General features: G+C 36.1%; 1 protein-coding gene across 1 annotated transcript in view; it reads left to right on the top strand.

Annotated features, from left to right (window-relative positions):
• The window catches only part of ECT2 (epithelial cell transforming 2), a 111637-nt gene that overhangs the window by 82377 nt on the left and 6606 nt on the right, over positions 1 to 22654 (top strand). Inside the window, exons 18-21 of the mRNA XM_042781954.1 lie at positions 4324 to 4402; positions 7328 to 7447; positions 10045 to 10183; positions 11444 to 11598. Of these exons, the coding sequence (XP_042637888.1) occupies positions 4324 to 4402; positions 7328 to 7447; positions 10045 to 10183; positions 11444 to 11598 (493 nt within the window). The remainder of the gene's footprint in view (positions 1 to 4323; positions 4403 to 7327; positions 7448 to 10044; positions 10184 to 11443; positions 11599 to 22654) is intronic.

The raw sequence follows: 22654 nt of genomic DNA, 5'->3' as shown, positions 1-22654 counted from the left end.
TGGTCAATGACATGAGACAAAGTATATGTGAACTGCTGTATGAAAAGTGAATTTACTCTGTAAATCTTCACCCAAATCCTAATAAAAAAAATTTGCATATGAATTTGAGAATCAGCTTATTAATTTCTGCATACACCAAAAAACCAGTGGGGATTTTGATAGGGATTGCATGGAATCTGTAGATCAGTTAGGTGACCATTACCATCTAACAATATCAAGTCTCTTGGTCTATGAACAGTTATTTATTTAGGAATCCAGGGTAGCACAAATAGTTATTTACTGACTGGAAGGTTAGTAGTTTGAAACTTCCAGCAAGCACCTGGGAAGACAGGGCTGGTGACTTGCTTCTGTGAAAGGTCACAGCCTTGAAAACTGTTAGGGGCAGTTCTACTGTGCATACGTGAGGTCTCTAAGGGTTGAAATCAACTTGATAGCACTAATAGCAACAACAGATTTCTTTAATTTATTTCCACAATGTTTTGTAGTTTTTATAGTATATCTTTTGCACTTCTTTTGTTAAACTACTTCCTAAGTATCTTATTGATGCTATCATAGATTGTATTCTTATGTTCATTTTTTTGAATTCTCATTGCTATTGTATAGAAGTATAATTGGTTTTTATATATTAATCTTGTAACATACAACCTTGTTAAACTTATTAGTTCTGATAGTTTTTTGATGGATTCTTTAGAATTTTCTATATACAGTATTAATATCTTCTGCATAGAGGTAATTTCACTTCTTCCTTTCCAATTTTTATTTTCTTACCTCATTATCTTGCCTAGAAGCTCCAGTACACTGTTAAATAGCAGTGACAAGAGTGAGCATCTTGTCTTGTTCCTGACTTCAGGGGCAAATATTCAGTCTTTCACCATTAAGTGTGTTCATTCAATCTTTCACCATTAAGCATGTTAGCTGTGGATATTTTGTAGATTATCAGGTGGAAGTTCCTGTCCTTAGTTTGTTGAGTGCTTCTGTCATGAAAGACTGTTAGATTTTTGTCAGTTGCTCTTTTCCTACCTATTGAAATGACCATGTGGTTTTTCTGTTTTCTACTGGTGGGCTGTGTTAATTATATTAATTGATTTTTATGTTACAAATGTACTTGTATGTGTTTCTTGTATACAGAATATTGTTGAATTTTCTTTCTTTTTTAATATCTGCATTTGGATTAGTATGTTTGATCTAGTTACATTTACTGTTGTTACTGATATTACTGATCCGGTTGGATTTACTCTGACTAAAATTTTACCTTTTGTTTTCTGTATGTCTTATGTCTTTTTTTCTTCCTTTTGTTCGACCTTTACTGTTTTTGTTTTCTTTTTCCCATGAAGTGAATTTCTAATGTAACATTAATTTTTTTAAATGATTTTTTCACTATGTTTTAAAAACTTGTCTTAGTGGTTGCTCTAGGGCTTGTCATATACATCTTAACAAAATTTATTCCAGCTTTATACTGACTTAATTCCAGTGAAATATAGAAACATTACTCCTATATAACTTTAGTCCCTTTTCCCCATTTGTGCTTTTATTGTTATATATATTACATCTATATTGTTACAAACCCAACTATATATTGTTATAATTATTACTTTATATATTTTTATATCTTTTAAAAAGAAGTTGAGAGTAGAAAAGAGAGCTAGTATACATTTTAGGGAGTTTCTTTTATTAACCTTATCTACCATTTCTGCTTTTCTTCCTGGAGCTCTGGTTGTGTAGTGGTTAGCACATTCAGCTGCTAACCAAAAGGTTGGTGATTTGAACCCACCAGCTGTTCCATGGGAGAAAGATGAAGCAGTCAGCTTCCATAAAGATTTACAGCCTTGGAAACCCTATGGGGCAGTTCTACTCTGTGAGATGGAATTGACTCAATGACAGTGGATTTCTTTTCTTCCAATGGATTTATTTATCATCTGGTGTCATTTCCTTACTCTAATACAGCTCTGGCTTTTTTAATTCAGATTTGCTCTTTGCTGTTTCTCAACACTTTATATGTGACTTGATGTCATTTTCTTCATGTTTTTGTGCTTGAGGTTTATTGAACTTCTTGCATTTGTGGTTTTATAGCTTTTATCAAGTTTGAAATATTTAAATCATATTTCTTCAAATATTTTATTGTTCTCCCAACCTGATGCTTGGGACCACCCCTCTCCCCCACCACTGCCAATAGCTTTTATTCTCTCTTTCACTTGGCTAGTTTATTGTCATCCTTCAGTTTCTCTAATTTTTTTCTTCTACAATGCCTAATTCAGTATATTTTTCATTTAAGATACTTTAGCTTCCATCTAGAAGTTTGATTTGGTTCTTTAAAAAAAAAAAAAAAACTTCTTTGTCCCTACTTAATATGTTTAATCTTTCCTGTAGCTCTTTGAACCTGTGACATAGTTATACTAATTGCTGTTAAGTCTGTTTTGTTTCAGAGTAGAGATGCATTCCATAGGGTTTTCAATGGCTATGATCTTTCAGAGGTAGATCACAGGTCTTTCTGTACTTCTGAGGCACCCTAGGGTGGATCTGACCTGTCAAACGAAACTGTTTCTGTTACCTAGGAACTCTTATGAAGTAATTACGACTGTTTTAATGCCCTTGTCTACTAATTCCATCATCCTTGTCATTTCTGTTCCAGTTTCAATTGATTGATAACTTTTTGTCTTCTCAGTGTGGACCATATTTCCCTGCCTCTTTGCATGCTGGCTAATATGTTGGGCATTATTAATTTTACTTTGTTGAGTGCTAGATATTTTTGTATTCCTACAATAATTTTCAACTTTTTTGGGGCATGCATTTAAGTTACTTACAGACTATTTGATCTTTTCAAGTCTTGTTTTTAAACTTTGTTAGGCAGAATCAGAACAGCATATACCTAAGGTTAGTATTCTCCACTATTGATGCATGACCTTCCTAGTACCTGATGCTCCATGAATCATGAAGATTGCCACTGATTCATGGGAATAGTCTATTCTATGCCATGTGAGTGCTAGGCACTGTTAACTCTAATCTTTTTGGTTTTTCTTTCCTTAGTCTCAGTAGTTTCCTTATACACATGCATCAGTCAGTGCACAACTAAATACACTAGGGAGCCTTCTACAGATCTGTGGAGTTCCCTTTGTAGATCTTTTCCAGTACTTTGTCATGCAGACACAGCCATCTTTTCCTCTCTGAACTCATAAAGGGAAAGAGTTGGGTACTGCCTTTGCTTTACATGTATGGAGAAAACTTTTTCTAGGGTAGGGCTTGTAAGGTTTACCTTGTTTGCTTCCTGTCTTATAGAACTTAAAATCTTTGTAATTTGACAGGTTGTTGTTTTGGTTACCTAGTACTGCTCTGACAAGAATATACCACAAAGGGGATGGCCTTAACAAATAGGAGTTTATTCTCTTACAGTTTGGAGGCTTTAAGTCCGAGTTCAAAGTGTCAGGCTCTAGGGGCTATGTGAAAGCCCCTCAACCTTGGGCTTCAGCTTTGCCTCTTTCTCCCATCCCACTGAAGCTAGAGGCATCTCTTCGCTTAGGCAGCTACTGGCTGCTGAGGCTAACAAGCCCAAGGTTGACAAATAAAATGGCACAGTCCTGGTGTTACCAAACCACACGTCAGGCCATTAATTGAAGTCCATTCTAAGTCCCAAGGTCAGCAGAGCATGGCCAGCTACTGAACAACGACATGGCTACATGCAGGGTTCAAGCGTGCCATAAGCTATAGACCATTCCGAAAGCTGTTTTTATATACGGAAGCAGACCATATCCCTAAGGCAGCTACTCAACTGCTTGTGGTAGATCCCACCATGGAGATGATTGCCAGTCCCATCATGGGGAATAACTACCATCATTTGCCCAGCCACTCAACTAGGCCCAGCCAACTTGACACACAAACTTAACCATCACAGTTGTTTTTCACTTGTTTAGACAGGAGGGCGAATTCATTCCCTTTTATTCCATCTGGTGTGAAAGCAGTAGTCTTTTTTTTTTAATGAAATGTTTAGCATATGATTTGGGCAGTGACTTGCATGACTGAGCTTATATAGAGAATTTTAGAATTGTATTAGTTAGCCTAAAGTTTAGACAAGTTTAATATATTTTAGGAAGTACATAGTAAAGAGTAGAGTGAAACATACTCTCTGAAGGAGCTGCTATTTGGATTTTTTTTTTTTTTTTAATGCAGTAGAATACTTTTAGGAAGTATTTTAACTGATTCTTCTATCAAAATTTATATAGAGCCACAAGGAAGGACATGTCTTAAGTGACTTGGGATAGGTTTGATTGCAGATTTCTTGTCCTTTTGTTTTAAAAGTTAAAATTTTAAAAATAATTTTTAATGTTTCAGGCATATTAATGAGGATAAGAGAAAAACAGAAGCCCGAAAGCAAATTTTTGATGTTTTTTATGAAGTAGATGGATGCCCAGTAAGTATTCATTTTTAACAGTTGTCAGTTATCTTTCTTATTATTGATATTTCTACAGTTTTAATAGAAACAGAATCTTGGCACCATTATCTTTTAAGTTATAATTTCCTTTTATTGCTTAATATCAAGTGCCAAAGGGGCAAGGAGGCCACATCTTCTGACCACCTTTAACCCCACAAGAGGAAGACAAAATCACCATCAGTAGCCCAAGACCTATTCCTGCGAGGCCAGATATGCTGCCTCCCTCCAGCCCTTTCACCAACTGTTTCTCCCGCAGCACGTACCGCCTCTTTGCTGGGTTGGATGATTTGTGGTAGTGGCCACATCAAACTCACAGATTATGGGTTTATTAGGAAAGCACCAGACTACAATTCAAGTTCAGAAGTGTACTCAGTCTCTCGTAGCCAGCCATCTCACTCAGCAGCCAGCATGTCTCTCTTGTCTTTCAGCAGCATGTGTCTCTCACGTCACTCAGGAGCATGTTTCTCTCAGCAGCCTGTCTTTCTCAGCTAGCAGTCAGAGAGACTCCTTCTGCCTCTAGGAGGGCTCCTTTTGAACCTGGCAGAATGGCCAAACTAACCAATCCCAACATCAGAATTCTATATACCTGAGAGAGAATGAGAACTTCCCAGAAGATTGCTTCATGCCACTCTCAACAGAAATACTCCAGGTGGATAACTTTAACAGTTAGGAGCTACTCAGTTGCTCATGAGAAATTCCACCACGAAGTTTACAGTCTTACGGCTAGAAAAGCCATACTATATACTATGTAATTTACTACACTGCAGACCACTCCCTGTCTTTTCTAGCCATTATCCCTTTTATACTTAAAAATAAACTTCCCCTTCACCATCAGTTTAAGAATAACCATACCCATTAAAGTCTGTAAGCCAACCACTTCATGCCTTTATCTTCTTCCATGTTAAATAGCCAATTTCTAAGTTGTCCATCTATATCAAACCAGTACTCTGAGGAGACAAGCTTTTTCCTTTCTCACGGAAGTATCTTCTCTTCTGCTTAGAAACTTTGGGCATCTACATCCATAAACAAGCAAAGTCCAGCCCAGCACAAGCCATCAATTGCAGCAATGTAATACCATCTCAAGAGCTCTGGTGGTATAATGCCTAAGGCATTTGACTGCTAACCAGAAGGCTGGTGGTTCAAACCTACCAGCCACTCTTTGGAAGTAAGATTGGGCAATGTACTTCCATAGTGATACTGCCTTGGAAACCCAAGGAGTGGTCGCTATGAGTTGGATCCAACTCGACAGCAATGAGAACACCAGATCAGTATCAAACATTTTCCTCTTCATTTGGTTGGGTTCTGGTCAACTCTGCCCTAGCCATCCCCCAGCTAGGTCATGGGTTCCAGCTGCCAAGCTTGGGAGTCACACTCTTCCCTTCACTTCAGACCAGCCAGTACCTTCTCTTAGAACATCAGTCCACAGGGACTGTTTCAATGCCCATAGGCTTACAACCCACTGCACTTCAGACTAGCCAGCCCTTCATCTCATTCCCAGCCTCTGTGATCTAAGTCAAAGAGTACCAAACTCAGCCTGTTTCTTCTTTGCTTCACTTCCCCCATTGCCACTCAAGTGGATCCAAATGGTCACAAGTAAGCAGCATCCAAGACTACCACTTGCTGGCTTCCTTTAACTTCCAGTTCTGGAAGGGGTTTCTCTTATGGACCATGACTTTCCTGCCTTGATGGACTCAAAGCCTAACTGCTTGCTCAAAATTCAAAAAGCCAAACAGTCTTTTTTTTTTTTTTTTTCTCTGTAAGTCCTGTCTTCAAATGCAGATCTGTTCTCTCAGTAGTTCTGGTTGGGGCTTAGGTTTTCTACCTAAGCCCCTAATACTCTAAACACAGGGCTTGAAACAAAAGCCTGTGTTTCTGCTAGGCAAATTCTATTTCCCCTTTTAATATATCCAATCAAGTATCAGCTGAAGGCAGACTCACACACTCTCCATTATCCATAACCCATAATCATTTCTAACATACAACTAAGTAAGAGAACATGCAGAATCCATAGTACAATTAGATAAATACATAATCCAAAACACATAATCATTTTTAAGGCATTCCAGTTTCATCTCTTCACCTTGATTATCTTCCCATTCTATGTATACAGCCTTGGGCCTTTGTGTGTAACCAAAAGCCCTACCCTGTGAATCAGTTATCTCCTTTAATAACACCAACCAAATAGAATCCAAAGTTTCACTTCCTAGGCCCCTTCCTTCTTTCTTTTACAAAATTCCACGGTTTCTGACACCAACTGCCAAAGGGGCAAGGAGGCCACATCTTCTGACCTCCTCTAACTGCACAAGAGGAAGACAGAATCACCATCAGTAACTCAAGGCCTATCCCTGTGAGGCCAGACATGCTGCCTCCCTCCATCCCTTTCACCAACTGTTCCTTCTGCAGCACCCACCACCTCTTTGCTGGGTTGGATAATTTGCTGCAGTGGCCACACAGAGCTCACAGATGGGGTTTATTAGGGAAGCACCAGACTACAATTCTGGTCTCTCACAGCTGGCCATCTCACTCAGCAGCCAGCAGTCTCTGTAGCACATTGCTCTCTCAATAGTGCGTGTCTCTCAGCAGCACGTCTTTCTCAGCCAGCAGTCAGAGAGACTCCTTCTGCTTCTAGGAGGGCTCCTTTTGAGCCTGGCAGACTGGCCAGACTAACTAATCCCAACATCTGAATTCTATACACCTGAGAGAGAGAACTTCCCAGAAGATTGCTTCATGCCACTCTCAACAGAAATAACCCTGGTGGATAACTTTAACAATCAGGAGTTACTCAGTTGCTCATGGCAAATTCCACCACAAAGTTTATGAAGACTTATGGCTAGAAAGTCACACTATGTAATTCACTACACCACACCAAGTGATCTCTTTTATTGATATTTTCAACCTTTGCAGGCTAATCTTTTATCTTCTCACCGAAGCTTAGTACAACGAGTTGAAACAATTTCTCTAGGTGAGCACCCTTGTGATAAAGGAGAACAAGTAACTCTCTTCCTCTTCAATGACTGCCTGGAGGTAAAGTTGTACTTATTGTAGTATGATAACGCTTCTGATTGCTGTGACTTTCCTGAGTATTTAAAACCAAGCTTTATTTGAAGTAGAAGTTTAAAGTCAACTTAAATAATAAATTTTTTAAATTAAGCCCAGTTTTTTATTTAATACTATTAGAAGAATGTTTAGGAGCTCTGGTGGTATAGTGCCTAAGGCACTTGACTGCTAACCAGAAGACTGGTGGTTCAAACCCACCAGCCACTCCTTGGAAGGAAGATGGGGCAATATACTTCCGTAGTGATACCGCCTCGGAAACCCAAAGAGGGGTCGCTATGAGTTGGGGCCGACTCGACGGCACATAACAACAACACAGAAGAATGTTTTAAGGAGATAGTTTACTGTTAAGAAATATGATAAATTTCCATGACTTAAAATCCAGGTCAAAAGGAGAAGTTAATTACCATGCAAATAAACATGTAAGTAAAAAAATTTAAGACATCTTGTTTCTATGTGTTTTTATTCAAGATTTACAAGATAATTTGAGTGAGAAAAACACATTGAAATTTAAGTAGATTTTTCCAGCAAAGAAGTCAGTAGTTTGTGGAATTCAGAGATACTGAGATAATATAATATTATGAGTTCCTTTATGAGTTTTTATTATAATATATTAGCATTTATATCATCAATATTAACACTTGTCATTATTTTTCTTTTTAAAAGTGACCCTTAAAATTATTTTCAGTATTTTGCTCAGCTAAATTAATTTAAAAGCATTTTTAATTATTATTATGGAAATAGTAAATGGAAAAGTCTTTATTGCTTATTTTTACTTTATTAATGTAGATGAACTTTTAATATTTGATATGCTCAAGCTTTGATCTGTGTTGTATTTCTACTCTGTTGTGAATATGATACTGGCCCTGATGGTGCAATGGGTAAGCACTCTACTGCTTAGCAAAAAAGTTGGTTGTTCAAATCTACTCTGTGGGAGAGATCTATATGCTTCCCTAAAGATTACAGCTTTGAAAACCTTTTGGGGCAGTTCTGCTCTGTCCTATATGGATACTATGAGTCAGAATCAACTCATTGGCAACGGTTTTTTTTTCCCCCCAACCATGGATTTTGGTCTTTTCTTATTAGTCTCTTGTAGTGACTTTTTAGCCACACTCTCATATTCATGAGGATAACCAAATCATAATTCATTAAGTAACTTAATCTACATCTTTATGTTAATGTCTTTTTCTTGATAACTGTCACTACAAAAGATGTGTTTTTCATATGGCAAAATAGTATCACTAGGTATCTTAGTTATCTAGTGCTGCTGTAACAGAAATACCACATGTGGATGCCTTTAACAAACAGAAATCTATTGCCTCACAGTTTAGGAGGCTAGAAGGCCAAATTCAGGGCACCAGCCCTAGGGGAAGGCTTTTTCTGTTGGTTGTTGGAGAAGCTCTTGTCTCCTTTCAACATCTGAGGTCCCAGGGTTTCCTGGAGATCTCCATGTGTCTTGGAATCAGTCTTCCCCTGTGCTTAGGAGGTTCTCAGTATAGAAACTCTGGGTCCAAGTAATGAGCTCCATTCTTGGCTCTTCTTTCTTGGTGGTACTGAGGTCCTTCCTTTTGTGCTCCTTTCTCTGTCCTTTTATTTCTTGTAAGATAAATGGTGATATAGGTCACACCCCAAGGAAATTGCCCTTTCATTAGAGCAGGGCTCTGACCTGAGTAAGGATATTGCCTATCACCCTAATCCCTTACAACTGCCTGGCAGACCACATCTTGGGGAATGATTACATCATTACGTAACTACCAGACCACTGAGAATGATGGCCCTGCTTAGTTGACACATTTTTGGGGGACGCATTTTAACCTGTGACAATAGGCTTTCACGGAAATGAAAACATAAATTTTAAAGATCTTACATAAAATTCACAGAAACTGCCCCTCTCCCCAAGTAAATCATGATTCCTAAGATACTTTCTGATTTTGTTCCAGTTTATAGCTTTACTTAAATGATCTCTTTTTATGAATTCCCAGCTTATCCTTAACATAGTACCTTGAATTTATCATTTTTTTCATGTGTTTGTGTTATGTTTAATGTTTTGTTTAATTGCTTCTTTGGTGTTTACATTTCTCAATAGTATGTAAAACTCATGAGAACAGGAACCATTTCTATCTTATTCACTCCCTTGTCTTCAGTGCCTTACACAGCACCTGAAACATGAATTCTGTGCTTAAACTGGAATCAGTTATCACTGATGCTCAAAACAGAGATCCTAGAGTAGCTCTTCCTCTTCTCTTGAACTCAAGGCCTTATATTCAGGATTCTTTCATTCTTTGATTCTGTTGCTCCTCACTTAGCTTCTGACTTTTTCACACTTTTACATACCCTTATCTCTTTTTGTCAGTTTTCCTCAATTTGGAGCTCTTGTCCTATAAACATGAACATATCTGGTACACAATTAATATATAGTAACTCTGCTTCTTATCACATAGTAGCCCCAGAATGACCAATAATCAAGCGAGCAGCACATAAATATATGTAATCAGTGCCATTTTTTTAATAAGAGTGTGATCTTTAATTACTCAAATTACTAGTGATTTTTTTCCCCCTATAATTAGATGGCAAAGAAACGACACAAAGTTATTGGTACTTTTTGGAGTCCTCATGGCCATACTCGACCCCCAACTTCTCTTAAGCATATTCATCTAATGCCTCTTTCTCAAATTAAGAAGGTGCTGGACATAAGAGAGACAGAAGGTATGTTTATGAGAGATTATTTGTTAAGTAAAAATGGTCTATATTCATTCTGGGTTTGATTCACTCCCATATATATATATATTTAATCTCTTTAAATATTGTTGGTCATTTCCAGAAAAGTAATTATTCTTACATTTCTATCCAAACGCTCTTTCTAGGAACAGACTTGAAGTTTGATTTCGATGAATGTGGTATCTCAACCTGTGTAACACCTCATTCCCTTAACAGATAAACAGCTTTTTAAGAAGTTCTGTGTTAAAGCAGTAGCCTAGCTTATTTCCTCACCAAAACTTTTCACTCCTTCAGAGTCATAAAGAAATCTCCAGTCTTTTATCTGACCTCCACATATTGTACCTTCCCTATTGCCAATGGCTTCATTGTTAGTGATGTATTTAGGATATGAACCAGGAATAGGTGCACATGAAATAAATGTACCCAAAATTAACTGTGGTAGATTTGACATAATGTCAAATGTGCATTAAGGAAGGGCTTTCTGAAAGCCTGAAATAGCCAGAAATTTATACTTACCAAAACAATATCATATGCTTAATTGGCACACAGTTATATGTGTGCAAGGCCAAATTTCAGATATTAGGCATATAGTTCTACAGTGTTAGCTGAGTCCCTTATTGTTTTCATCTTCTAATGATGGACGCTTTGAGTTCCTGAGAAATACTTCTTAAAGAAAACTTGAATAGCAATTTATGTTGTTTTTCACTTGGTTGTGAAATTTATTCTGACTTTCTTAAAGGTTACTTAAGTGCATTTGTTGAAATTATCCCCAATGATTTGAATTTTAACTAGTAAGACTTTATTATTAAAATAGCTTTTGTTTTATCATCTGAGTTACAAAACATTCTGTCACAGAATTTTAATATTTGGATATTTTGTTTCTTTGAACTTAATGTAGGTTAAGAATAATCAAATTATTCTTGTAATGAAAATTTAAAAATCATATTCTAGAATTCTAAGAAGTGATATAATCTAATATTTTTCTTTACTTAACATTAAATATCATGCAAAATACTACTTACTTAGTATCAATACCTTATTGTCAGTTTCTTACATGGTCCTATCATAACTTTTTCCAGTGCTTCATCTTAATATGTTGAAATTCTCTGTCTAACTGAAAAGGTGGAAATGGGAAGAGGGTGGAAAAGAGATAATGTTGTTGGGGTTTTGTAACTCTGAGAGTATTAAACTCTATCATTTTCATAGAAGTGGTACTTAATAATGTTTATGGTTATTCTGGAACCCTAGATTGCCATAATGCTTTTGCCTTGCTTGTGAGGCCACCAACAGAGCAGGCAAATGTGCTGCTGAGTTTCCAGATGACATCAGAGGAACTTCCCAAGGAAAGCTGGCTAAAGATGCTATGTCGACATGTAGCCAATACCATTTGTAAAGCAGATGCTGTAAGTTCTTAAATCAATATTACAATGAAAAGTTAAACACTGAAGCATTGCATTCAGACTAAACCTCTGTATTACTAATGACTTGTTATTTGTGAATGTAGGAGAGTTTTAGTTTTGTGTGTGCTTAGGGAAACTGATCTAATAAGTTGTTTTGAGTCCCTAGCTTACAGATAGGCTCTCATACCCTCCCAGGCCCTGTGGGTCTAACTTAATGACTCTTGGGACTTGTAATGTACCTTGTGATTTCCATTGGTGCTCTTAGGCATGGCTGTGTAAAATAAAGAGTGTTTTGTTCTTTTTTCTCATTGAAAGCAATAGATGAGTTAAAGCAAGTTACTTTTCCTATCTGTAAATTAGGATCTGGCCAACCCATTTTTTGCACTCCAGCCTCTTAAGAGCAAATGCTATCATGAGTTTATAATTATTTTTATACCATAGAGATTAGATTGAAGATAGACAAGAAAATCAAAGTACTGAAGTTAAATGACTGGCCGGAAATCAGGGAGTTTGGATAATATGTAAGTCTTTTAAGGGATATTTTGATGTTTTTATCCCCATGTATAGGAAAGAGACACCTGATAAACACTTTTAGAGATTTCTTACACTTTTTACAAGTGATGTAGATTGAAGAGAATGTATTGATAGGATGAGTGACATTATTTTAGTATAATAGTAGTTGTAACTAAGAATGCCTTAGAAATTCCTGTGGGAACAAAACATTTTATTGTAGTCATAAGCCTAACCTTGAACGACATTAAGGTATAATTGTGATTTTTAAAGTAGATAATACTTGATTAAAACTCTGTTAAGTGCTTACAACAGCAGCAACAACATCAAAAAGACCTTTTTAAAGTTACGGTTGTGATTGATTGATATATTGTGATTTGGGTGAAAGTTTACAGAGCAAATTGGTTTTCCATTCAAAAATCCATATACATTCTGTTTTGTGACATTCACTGCAATTCTCACAATGCGACAGCATTCTTCTTACTTCCTCCTCTTCCCTTCATCCTTCCTTATCCCCTCAGCCTTCCTAATTCTATCCCTGGACAAACGCTGCTGCCCCTTGATCTCCTGTGGTTGGTTGTTCTATTGTTCTATTGAGTGCATACCCTCCTGGTATTACTGTTTGCCTTATAGGCCTGTCTATCAGTTGGCTGGAAGTTGAGCCATGGTGGGTGAGTTCACTTCCCAGCTTGTTTGTTGTCTAAAGGCCATAATCTAAGGGGTTGAGCAGTTTTCATCTGATCAGTGAGCTTGGTCTTTTTTATGGTTTTGAGTTTTGTTCCACATTTTTCTCCCATTCTATTTGGAACCTACTATTGCGATCCCTTTCAGAGAAGTCAGCAGTGGTAGCTAGGCACCATCTAGTTCTTCTGATCTAAGGGTTGTGGAGGCTGGGGTTCATATGGTCCATTAGTCCATTTGACTGTTTCCTTGTGTCTTTGATTTTCTTCATTTTTCTTCTGCTTCTGACAGGAGAGACCACTCATAAGCTTTTAAGACTCCGGTGGCTACTTACCAATATAGGATATAGAATATGTCTTTGTGGACTGTGTTATGCCAGTTGACTTTAGTTTCTTCTGAGATTATAGTACTGAGTCCCCGTGTCCAGTGACTCATTCCCTCAAGGTATTTGCTTATGACTAAGAAGTTTTTGTAACTTGGTCCCCTCTATGCTCTATTACATTCATGGGTATATTTGAGCACATATAAATACATAGGTAGAGATATCCTCTGTCAAACCTATATGTATTTGTGGATTTTGTCCCATTCAACCTTCCCAACCCTGTTTGGCTTGAGTGTCTATCTACATATCTACTTACAGATTTTTGTTATTGTTATTGCAGGATTGTGTATGTTATGGTATTCTCCTGTATTGCCTTTAACTCTTGTGCTCCTCCCTATGTCTTTCACTGCCTTGATCATTTTGTACTGACCTCCCTCTTAATTGTATTATGCCTTTCCTTTCACCCAAGTTAATACGTTATCTATACCCTCTAGTTAGTGATTTACCCTCCTTTCCCTCCCACCCCTGGTAGCCTTCAAAGAATGATTCTTTCTGTGCGTAAACATTTTCTTAACTTTTTACAGTACTAAAAAGTATAACATGGGTCCTTTTGTGATTGACTTAATTTCATTTATCATAAAGTCCTCTAGGATCATCCATGTTAGAAGTTGTTTTGCAGATTTGTTGTTATTTTGACGTTGTGTAGTATTCCATTGTGTATATGTATTTAAAGAAAAAACTTTTTTGATTATTTGTTTATAAATATCTATGAGCCAAGAATATGTTGCTAGAAATAAAGCATTGTCTGTTGTAGAGAAAGATTTATACAAGGAAAAATGAGGCTAGTGTGTGCAAAGGAATGATGGACAAATAATAGAGACAGCTTTTATTATAAAGCTTACAGAAGTACTTATTATAAGGAAGAATTTTTTTTTATATTGCTAGATAGTCATATATAAAATAGGCTTTCTTACAGTATATAATGCCTCCCTATAGAAATTATTTGTGCATTTAGCAGGGTGTCAGACTAGGTGGCTTATGTAGTCCTTTCCAAATTTATAACCTTAATACTGAAAAGTAAACAGTTAATGTAAGATTTTCTTTAAAATACAATCTATTAACTTACTAGCCCTGAGATGACTAATAAGCCTAGAACTGAAATATATAAACAGCTAATGAAAAAATTTCATAAAGGAAAATACATTAAATTATTAGCCACAAGATGGCAGCAAACATTTAACTATGTCCTGGTTTATAGAGCCTTAACCACAAAATACTTTCAAGCTGTTGATTCAGGTATTTCGGATATTCAGTGACTTTCATTGAGTCCTTTTATGCATTTAAAATTCTACACATAGTAAATTTGAAAGTAAGCCCTGAGTCATTGTCTTATTATTTGAAAACTTTTAACCATGTTAAAGTATTTCCAAACATATATGTATAAAAACAGCCACTCCTCGGAAGGAAGGTTGGGCAATCCTACTTCCGTAGTGATACTGCCTTGGAAACCCAAGGAGGGGTCGCTATGAGTCGGGGCCGACTCGACGGCACATAACAACAACAACAACATGTATGAAAAATGTAAAAGATAAAAAATATCTCTTGATTCTTTGAGTATTTTTGTCCTCCTCCTATATATTTCTTGATGTCTTAGATAATTGGAGTGTACTTAATTAAAAGAAGAATTACAGTTAAAAGAGATTTCAGAACTTAATGATTGAAAGTTTATCCATTGAAATTTTCATTTCTCAGAATACTTGCATATATATTTTTTGGTCTCTTGCAGCTATGCAGTCTTGATGCCTTAATTGCCTTGTTTGTACTCTAAGGTTCATGTATTGAGGTTCAGATGGTAGCTTTGCTAAAGCCATTACCTCTATCGAAAATCAAATACATCAAAAATAAAATTTTGTTAACACATGAATATAAGCAATATATTTTTTGGATTTAACCATTGCCATGGAGTTGATAAAACATGTTACATGTGTTACAGAGTAAAACTACTCCATAGGGCTTTTTTTGCTATAAGAGTTGGAATTGACATGAGGGTACACAACAATTTTTATGGAAACAGATTGCCAGGCCTTTCTTGTGAAGCTGCTGGATAGCTTCAATCTGCCAATGTTGAGTAGTGGATCACAAACTACTTTGTGCCACCCAAGGCATCTTCTTACCTTTAGATAGTTTAGAAGTAGTTAAGCATTCTATGCTGCATTTCAGTATCCTTACCACTGATTTCTTTTTATTTCATTTAAAAAATCAAACTTGCCTTATATCTTGGTTGAAACATCACTGGGTAATTATGAGTAGCAATATTAATTGTAAGTTTTTAAAGTTGTTAGTAGAATTTCTAATTACATGAGTAGTAGACTGAATATAGAACATATATGAGAAGAATTAGTGCTCATGAGCCAGTAATATTTATAATTAAATACATTGTTGTTGTTGTTGTTGTTATGTGCCGTCGACTCGGCCCCAAGTCACGACTCATAGTGACCCCTTCTTGGGTTTCTGAGGCAGTATCACTACGGCAGTAGGATTGCCCAACCTTCCTTCCGAGGAGTGGCTGGTGGGTTTGAACCGCCAGCCGTCTGGTTAGCAGGCAAGTGTCTCAGCCACTCTGCTACCAGAGCTCCCCTAATTAAATACATAGTAACTTGTTAATATAAGTGTCTGTTATTGACACTATTTTAATTTGGCTAAATCACAGTTTAGAAATTTTTCCCTTTTTCTGGTAGCCAGGATAAATTTAAGTGATGATGGTTTATCTAATCCTAATTTGGTTAATTTGCAAATTGAAGGCTTGAGGTAATAGAAAGCTCTAAGCTATAAACATGATTATAGAGGTTTTTTTTTTTTTTTTTAACCACAATGCAACAGCTCCCCTCCCACTTCCTTCCCATAGTTACCTCTTCCCTGTGTCCATCCCTCCATGCACTCCTGCCCCCTGAGATGTTTCCCTGTGCATAAGCAGCCCTTCCTTCTCCCATGATTGTTCTCTCCAAGAAGCGTATCTACCCTAGGCAAATGTCCAGCTCATATGCCTGTTCTCTGTTTGGCTGAAGCCACAGGTTTGGGTTCAATTCCAGACCTGAAGGGCAGCTAGGGGCCATAGTCTCAGTGGTTCCACCAGGCTCTATCAGACCAGCAAACCTGGTCCCCCCCCCCCTTTTTTTCCTCCAAATGATTTTAGTTTTGTTCCACATTGTTCTCCCCCTCTATCCAGGATCTCCTACATAGATCCCATTCCAGGTAGTTAACAGTGGTAGCTGGGCACCATCTAGTTCTTCTGGTCTCATAGTCGTATAGGCTGCAGATCGGATGGTGTACCAGTCGCTAGGACTAGTTGTTTTCATTAAGTTTGGTTTTCTTCATTCTTTGCTTTGGACGAGGAGAGACCCATCATTGCTTCTAGATGGCAGCTTATGATTATAGAGTTTGAGATAATAGACCTTAAGAATCTAGAAGTTTGAGGACTAATGGGAGGAAAGAGGTTAGGAGAAGAAGGAAGAGGCAAAGGATCTGATAATTCATATGGAAATGGGCTCATTGGCTTGAGATGTGAGAAATGTTATGAAAATTTCCTATGAATTAATACTCATAATATGCCTCTAATATATGTAACTGAGGTTCAGCTTTTCCTGGAATTAATGTTATATATAAGTATCCCTGGTTCGCTTTACAAAAGACCTACATTTGTACCTTTTTTCGCTAACTGAAAGGAATCAGTCTGCTTCTGTTAAAATTACAGCACTGGAAAACCTGTGGGGCAGTTCTACTCTGTTCTGTAGGGTCACTATGAGATGGAATTGACTTTCTGGTAGCAAGGTTTTTGTTTGTTTGTTTTAATCTCTATGTGAGAGATTATTAGCACTTTTTTTTTTTTTTTTTTTTTTTTTTTTTTTAAGCTTTTTATTGTGATTTGGGTAAAAGTTTACAGAGCAATTTCGTTTTCCATTCAACAGTTCATACACATTTTGCAATCAGTCCCCACAATGTAACAGTTCTTTTCCCACTTCCTCTAATTGGTTACCTTTTCCTTGTGTTTTCCTTTGCATTCCTGCCTTCTGAGCTTTCTCCTTGCACAAATGCTGACCTTCTGATCACCCATGGTAGATATTTGTAAGGAGTGCACCTACCTCCATGGTGTAACTGTTCACCTCATAGACCTGCCTATTGTTTGGCTGAAGGTTGAGTCATGAGAATGGGTTAATTATAGGCCTGAGGGTGACTAGGGGCTATAGTCTCAGTGTTTTCACCAGTCTCTATCAGACCAATAAGTCTGATCTTTTATTGTTATTATTTTGAGTTTTATTTTACATTTTTTTCCATTCTATCCAGGACCTCCTACCGTAGTCTCTATAAGAATGGTCAGCAGTGGTAGCCAGGCACCATCTGGTTCTTCTGGTCTCAGGGTTTTAGAAGCTGATTTTGCTGAAGGTATTTATCTAGTGAATGTTGGTTTTTATCAAATACCTTTTTTGCACTGATTGATATGATCATATGGTTCTTCTTTGTTTTATTCCTGTGATGTATTATGTTGATTGTTTGTCTAATGTTCAACCATCCTTGCATACCTGCTAAGAATCTCACTTGGTCATGGTAGATTATTATTTTGATATGTTGTTGGGGTCTTTTGGCTAGGACTTTATTGAAGATTTTTATGTTTATATTCATGAAGGATAGCGGTCTGTAGTTTTCCTTTTTAGTGATGTCTTTGCATGGTTTTGTTATCAGGGCTATGCTTGCTTCATAAAATGAATTTGGGAGTATTTCATCCTTTTCTATATTCTGGGATAGTTTGAATGTAGGATTGGTGTCAGCTCTTCTCTGAATGTGTGGTAGAGTTCTCCAGTAAAGCCGACTACACAAGGCCTTTTTTGTTGTCATTGTTGGTAGCTTTTTATGACCTGTTCAGATTCTTCTTTTTTTATGAGTTATGTTCTAATTTTCTACCTCAGTCTTAGTTTAGGTAGGTAGGGTGCTTCTAGAAATCTGTCCATTTTATTCTAGGCTTTCAAATTGTTGGAATACAGTTCTTCATGTTGTTGTTGTTGTTATATGCCATCGAGTACCTGACTCATAGCGACCCCTCCTTGGGTTTCCGAGGCAGCGTCACTATGGAAGTAGATTGCCCAGCCTTCCTTCTGAGGGGTGTCTGGTGGGTTTGAACCGTCAGCCTTCTGGTTAGGAGTCGAGTGCCTTAGGCAATACTACACTACCAGAGCCCCCTACAGTTCTTCATAGTATTCTCTTATTATCTTTTTTATTTCAGTAGGTTCTCTTTTGACATTGCGTATTTATTATTCATGTTGTTTGCAGCTTTTCCTTTGTTGAATTTGCAGGTGATTGGTCAATTTTATTAATCATTTCAAAGAATCAACTTTCAGTCTTGTTGATTCTTTTCTGTTTTATTTATTTCTGCTTGAATTCCTTTTTTTCTGGTGACTGTAGGCTTTTTTTCTTGCTGTTCTTTTTCTGATTGTTGGACATGTTGAGTTAAGGTATTGTTTTGGCTCTTTCTTTTTTCATATGTGTATTTATTGCTATAACTTGCCTGTTGAGCAGTGCTTTTATTGTGCTCCGAGACTGTGGTATGTTGTGTTTTCATTCTTAATTGATTCAAGAATGAATCAAATTTAATTAAATTTTTTATTTCTTCTATGACTCAGTCATTTTTAAAGAGAGTATTATCCAGTCGCCATGCATTTGCTCTTTTTCTGTTGGTTTTCCTAGTGTTGATTTTAATTTTATAGCTTTGTGATCTGAGAAGATGGTTTGTAGTATTTCAGTTTTTTAAATTTATTGAGGCTTGTTTTGTGGCTTAACATGGTCTATCCAGGAGAATGTTCCATATGTGCTGTAAACCAATGTATATTGTGCTATTGGGTGCAGTATTCTGTAGATATCTATAAGGTCAAGTTGTTTGATTGTATTGTTTCGTTTCTCTGTGTCTGTTTTGAGTTTCTTTCCAGTTGTTCTGTCTTTCATTGAAAGTGGTGTATTAAAGTCTCCTACTATTACTATAGAGTTATCTATTTGTCTCTTCAATTCTGTTAAAGTCTGATTTACTTATTTTGGGGCTCTTTTATTAGGTGCATAGATATTTTTTATAATTATGTCCTCTTCAATTGATGCTTTAATCATTATATAATATCCTTCTTTGTTTCTTTTAGTGGTTTTTCAGTCTATTTTTGTCTTTGTGTCTAAAATTTGTCTTTTGCAGATAACTTACTGACTTCTATGTCTCTTGATTGGTGCATTCAATCTGTTCACATTCAGTGTAATTGAGAATTGTGAATTTATTACGGTAATTTTGTTATGTGTATTTTTTTGTGGTGTTGCTAATTTGTTTTTGTTCTAATAGTCTGTGCTGAGCTCTTTTTTTTTTTTTTTTTAAATCATTTCCTTAATTACTGTTGTTGTAGTATTTGCTAAGTATTTGTGCTTTTACTTTTTTATTTTGATGAGAAGGCTTACTAATTTTCTTTGGGGTTACCCTTTGATTTATTATTTTCTTCCCATATTTCTAACAAGCTGTCCTATTTTGAAATCATCCTGACTTCCTCTTCATTTGGAAGTTCTATAACTAATCTATTTATGCCCTCTTTTTGCTTTGTAGTTGTCCTTATTTACAAATTGATGTCTCTGGTTCCTTGTTTTCAATCTTAAAAGTTTATTTTACTTTAAATAAAACCAAACTCACTGCGATCGAGTCAAGTCCAACTTGTAGCAACCCCTCCTTGGGTTTCCAAAGCAGTATCATCACTGCAGAAGTAAATTGTCTAATCTTCCTCCTGAGGAGTGGCTGATGTGTTTGAACTGCCAGCTTTCTGGTTAACAGCCAAATGCCTTGGGCACTACACCACCAGAACTCCTTATTTTACTTTGGATAGTTCTATAATTCTGTATCTGGGTTGTTTTCTGGGTTATATTGTCATACATGTTAATCACAGGCTGTTTGTCTGCTGTTGTTGATTTTGTGTCCAAAGGACTCCGTGTAGCATCTGTAAGGTTGGTCTGGTTTTTTACAAATTTCCTTAAATTCTCTATTTGAATATGTCTTAATTTTGTCATTGTATTTGAGGGACAGGTTTGCTGGGTATATAATTCTTGGTTGGCACTTTTTCTTTCAGGGTTTATATTTGTCATCCCATTGCCTTCTTCACCTGCATGGTTTCTGCTGGGAAATCAGAGCTTAGTCTTTTCTTTGCCCTTTGTAGATAACTTTTCGTTTTTCCTGTGCTACTTTCAGGATTCTTTCTTTGTCTTTGGTTTTGGAAAGTTTGAATATGATATATCTTGGTGATTTTCTTTTGAGGTCTATCCTGTTTGTGATTGGTTGAACTTCTGAATGCTTATCTTCTTGTCTTTTATCAGGGTAAGGAAGTTCTCTTCCAACAAATCTTGGACAGTTCCCTGCAGTCTTTTGGTTAGCAGCCTATGAATGCCTTAACCACCGTGGTACTAGAACTGTTAGCAATGCTTAGAGACTTAAATTTCAAGGACCTGCATTATAAAGAGCAGGTGACCAAAATTAAACATACTTGGAGTTTAGTTTCATCATACATACATCAGTACATTTTACATATAAATTTTTTTTCAAGGAGTAAATTAAACTTAACAATATTTTTTTTATCCATGCTATAATTTTACCCCATGTGTTAGACTGAAAAATAATAACACATAGAAGAAAAAATTAGGTAAAAATATACTGCAGTAAAATGTAACTCTCATATTCCTGTCCTGCTAGTCTCCTTTCTCAGCGTACAACTTTTGATACTTACTTAGGTACCTTTCCAGAAATATAAGCATAGCTTTGAACTCATTAGAAAATGTGCATTTCTTGTTAGATATATTTGTAGATAATTTTTCTTTATAATGCCATCATAAATCGAATATTTTATCTGTTATATTTTCTGTTTCTAAGTTGCTTTATGTAGAGAGATGAATCTTTGATTGTATTGATCTTAATTTTGTAACCAGTCACTTTTATTTAATTTTCTTAATGTTCCTAATAATTTTTCAACTGTCTTTATTGGATTGAAGGGGCTATGGGGCAGTTCTGCACTGTCCTCCTTATAGGGTCACTGTGAGTTGGAATAGACTCGTTGGCAATGGGTTTGATTTTGGTTTTTACTGGATTTTTCAGCTTTCAGTTTTGTTTTAAGTTGACTACTTCAGAATGAACATTGATAAATTACTTTGTAGTTTAAAAAGCTAAACGTAATGAAGGAAAAAAATATTTTTTAAACTTGTTAAAACATTCTTTTTCAAATTTGCCACTATATTTTTGGAACTTAATATATTCCTCTCAAATGGTAGATTTTCAGTAAATATTTGTTGAATTTATGAATTTATGGAATTAAGTTTATAACACTGAAGTCATACCTGTGTTTTGTTTATGATGTCATATGTACAGTAGTGTAGGAAGTGTGATCTGATTCATCTATATGTAATGTATCGGAATCTTGCAGGTATCCACACGGATGGGCAGGTAGGGAGCCTCAGGATAGTCACAGTCCTGCATGCTTTGTTTTTCCTGGATTGGGAAGATCTGCTAACTAATCAGTTACTTTGTAAATGATTGTCTATATAATTGAGAAAAATTATTGAAAACTGTTATGGCTTAGAATAGCAATTAATAAAGTAGCTACATAAAACATAAATAAACACATTTTGCTGATTTTCCACTTTGCTGGCAATAGCCAGTTAAAGTGTAAGAAATGAAGACCCCTTTTCCACTAAAATATGGTATAAAATATTTAGATATAGCTTTCATAAGAAATCTGTGAGACGTACTTTAAAGAAAATTACAATACTTTGTTAAGACACCTATGGTGTTCTGAATGAGAATGCTGACTAGCACAAAGATGTCATTTTGTCTGTAAGTAATAAACTTGTAAAATCCCTATAAAGTCCCTATAAAATATAAAGAACATAAAATCCTATGTGGAATGATTCTAAAGGTGATTTTTAGAGAAAAACAACAATATCAAGAAAGTTTAGAAAATAGTACTTTTCTTTATGAGATGCTAAATTGTATTTTTAAAGTTATAATGATCAGCACACTATTACCCTGATTAAAAAACTTACAGATGGATCAATGGAAAGAAGTAATTTTTGTATGATACATGTAGAGTCATAATAATTTATTGTTAATGCGTGATGGTAAGATAATTGGTTAACTACTTTTAAAAAATTAGATGTCGATCCAAACCTTATATCCAATTAATTTATCAATTCAAGAGTTTCATGTGAAAAAGTGAAACTGTTTAAAAATGTCTTAAGAAAATATAGGTGGTGAATGTAGGGAATTTGAATATGGAAGTACTTCTAGGTATAGAAGCAATATTAGAAGGAAAGGAAAAAAAATCTAGATTATTAACATGAGAATAAACTGTATGTTACAATTAATGTTGTTATTGTTATTTGCTGTCGAGTCAGCTACAACTCATAGCGACCCCTCCTTGGGTTTCCGAGGCAGTATCACTACGGAAGTAGATTGCCCCATCTTCCTTCTGAGGAGTGGCTGGTGGGTTTGAA

The sequence above is a fragment of the Orycteropus afer genome, unplaced genomic scaffold (genome assembly GCF_000298275.1).
Source record: "Orycteropus afer afer isolate SDZICR_OR568_19922 unplaced genomic scaffold, OryAfe1.0 scaffold00202, whole genome shotgun sequence".
Taxonomy (NCBI): domain Eukaryota; kingdom Metazoa; phylum Chordata; class Mammalia; order Tubulidentata; family Orycteropodidae; genus Orycteropus; species Orycteropus afer.
This window is presented reverse-complemented; position numbering and strand designations above follow the sequence as displayed.